Raw genomic sequence first — 2817 nt, 5'->3', positions numbered from 1 at the left:
TTCATTTGTAACAGCTATATACGACAGGCAATAAATAAAACTACAAGCAATCTTGGAGCGTGTGTGAAAAAGATGACAGGAGATGCTTTTGTCTTCTGAGCTCATTCATAATTTCTGTGTCTGAAATATATCGGCTACCATATGTAAATCTTAACAGAATCCAGATTTCATGAGTTTATGGCTTGCCTGAACTTCCTTTTTTAAAACCCTGGGTGTACTGCAGATGAAAACTATCTGCACTACTTTAGAAACTGCACTTTTTTGAATATAGAATAAAAAAAAAAATTCTTCCGATTTCAAAACATTCTAAATTCTAGGAATGTTTATTGATGTAAACCCACATAGATTAAGCTATTTTGTGACTTGCGGCAAACAGTCACCACTTTGCAACAGGTTTGGAAAAAACAGTTTATTTCGGCACTTGTTTTGCCACAAAGCATTCTACGGTCTAAATTAGAGCTTCATAATGCCTTCTGAAAAGAAAAACAGACTTCCTGTCATTCCCTGGGTTTCTGGATGTGGCACCAATGTGCACAATGCAAAGTGTAAACAGATGTAAATGGTGAGGGAGGAGGCCAAGCCAGTGTGTTATTGCACACACTCCCCACAGCCTGATCAGACTCAGGCAGCCTTTCCCAGGGGCTGGCAGCTGACACTTCCACCCAAATCCTGGACTCCTGGCGTCACCAATATTTACTTATGGAAATAAAGGGTCCTGGCCTTGGAGGGAGAGGTGGGTGGAGGAGGGGTCTGGGGCCTAGGGGCTCTGACTGCCTCATAGCACCAGAAACCTTGTCTGCTGTGATCATTAACCTTTCTGGAAAACGCAACTAGCTGTGCTCTCAGGTCTGTCTTTAGAATGTGAGGAGAGCCACACAGATACCGCACAGACTATTCAAAGAAGTGTTACCTTGTGAGCTTTAGTTGCACTGTGGAGTGGCAGAAAAATGAGATTTCACCAGTTCTTTCTTCTATTTGTTATTTTTATGATGAGTCTTCTACTTATCCACGGACAAAGACAAGGTACGACTTTGACACATTTGTAACATAGTAACTTGATTTCATATCTGTTTGTGTGAATGGGCTTCTGAGCCTGACTGTGTTTCTGCTGAAAATCACTTTGATGTGTGCTTGTTGGGACAGGGGATGCGGTAGGGATGGGGTAGCTGGTAGTTGAAGGGGGTTGGGAGTGAGTGTGTAGGAGTTCAGAAGCCTGTTTTCTATCCTGTTAAGTCTGTTATTTGGATATTTTAAAAAATAGCTGGCTTTTAAAATGATGATAAATATTCTACCACTGTTTTTCTAAATTCAAAGAAAATCGATCCAAAACTATCATAGTTACATTGTCCTTATAAATAAAAAGAGTTGTTATTTCTAAATATATAGTTAGATGTGTCACTTTAAAAAGTACTGTTTGTAGTAAATTTTTTTGGCTTATAGAGCCAAAAAATAAATAAATAAAAGTCAAAACTGTGTATGGTCAGGATAATATTAAATTACTTGACGCATTTTTCAAGGATTATATCCGTTGTGTTATTCTTAATAGGAACTTAGTAAACAAAGTTACTTTAAAGTGTTTTTTACTTCAAAACTAAACATCTAGGATTTCAAAGCACTGGCAAGTAAAAAAAAAATTAGAAAGTTTTCTAAGGAGAAAAGCCAAGCCTAATTTAAGTAGACAGATGTTAGCATTTCTATCCAAATATGTTAGATTATTTCCTTGATAATATACCTCTCCATTTATAACAGAAAATGGTGCTAACTGATTAAACATTCAGTTTCTGCCTTTTAGTTAACCAGAAGTTTGATTATTGAGATTAGTTCAAATGAGGTCTCCTGATCCGCCCTTTTTACATAAATAAGAAAAATGTTTCAGATTAGCAACTCTGAAAGCAGATGATTCCGTCTTACTGCTTACAGCAATTGACTTGCTATTCAAACTGTTTCTCCTCTAAAATTACAGAACAACTTGGAAAATATTCCTGTGAAATATTTGTGCTTTATTCACGACATAAACTAAAAGGTCTAGGAGTATTTAGAAAGAAGTCATGTAGGAGGAGAATTTTACTATTAGATCCCAGTTTCAACATGAACTGTTAGGAATACCTGCCTTGCATTTACAGCCCATTAATTTTTTTAAATCACAATCATGTCTGAACAGATAGCAGATAATCACAATATAATTTGGATCTAGAATATTCCCTCACAATCTTCAGATTAAACAGCAACTAATTTTCTGCAAATGTTCTAATATTTTCCTTCTCCACCCCCTCCCCCCCCCCCCCAGCTAATTTGGCAATGAGAAGAAAATTGCACAGACACAACTGCCTTCAGAGGAGATGTATGCCTCTCCATTCACGAGTACCCTTCCCCTGAGGTATTTCTGATGGAAAATGGTTTTGGCAATGTTCCAGATCAGCTATACCTGAGAATGTTCATATTTTGAATATGTGATAATGACTTTACTGTGATGTCCCTTTAAGGAATGCGTACTATGGTTTGCATACTAACAGAGAAATGAAATGATACTTGGGAATTGCTCTAATAATTTGATGGGATAGATGAGGAAAATGTAGGAAAAGCTTGAAAACTGTTGAATCTGAGTGATAGCAATATGGGGATTAATACTATTTTGTGTGTTTGAAATTTTTCTTAATTAAAAAATCAGGCACCAGGAGAATTTAATTAATAATAGATATATATGTAACTAGTGTTTTGAAAAATCTGAATATCTCCCTATGTTATTCAGAACAAGCACATTTCCCATGAACACAATTCTAGGCTTGAAAACATTCAGACAAATTTTCCCAGCTCCAC

The 2817-nt window shown here is 36.5% G+C and overlaps 1 protein-coding gene across 1 annotated transcript; it reads left to right on the top strand.

Annotated features, from left to right (window-relative positions):
• The first annotated feature begins 947 nt into the window (after window positions 1–947).
• Window positions 948–2376, top strand: APELA (apelin receptor early endogenous ligand). The gene is made up of 2 exons (XM_088836023.1): window positions 948–1023; window positions 2288–2376. The coding sequence occupies exons 1-2, from the start codon at window positions 948–950 to the stop codon at window positions 2374–2376; spliced, it is 165 nt and encodes a 54-aa protein (XP_088692149.1).
• The last annotated feature ends 441 nt before the right edge of the window (window positions 2377–2817 follow it).

Source organism: Moschus berezovskii, chromosome 5 (assembly GCF_049115385.1).
Source record: "Moschus berezovskii isolate FMDL1 chromosome 5, NW_MosBer_1.0, whole genome shotgun sequence".
Classification (NCBI taxonomy): Eukaryota; Metazoa; Chordata; class Mammalia; order Artiodactyla; family Moschidae; genus Moschus; species Moschus berezovskii.
This window is presented reverse-complemented; position numbering and strand designations above follow the sequence as displayed.

What these genes read in the sequence shown, in the direction of transcription:
- APELA (XM_088836023.1), top strand. Translation starts at nt 948, where the DNA reads ATGAGATTTCACCAGTTCTTTCTTCTATTTGTTATTTTTATGATGAGT. An exon ending in TATCCACGGACAAAGACAAG is followed by an intron (nt 1,024 to 2,287) that starts GTACGACTTTGA and finishes CCCCCCCCCCAG; the next exon opens with CTAATTTGGCAATGAGAAGA.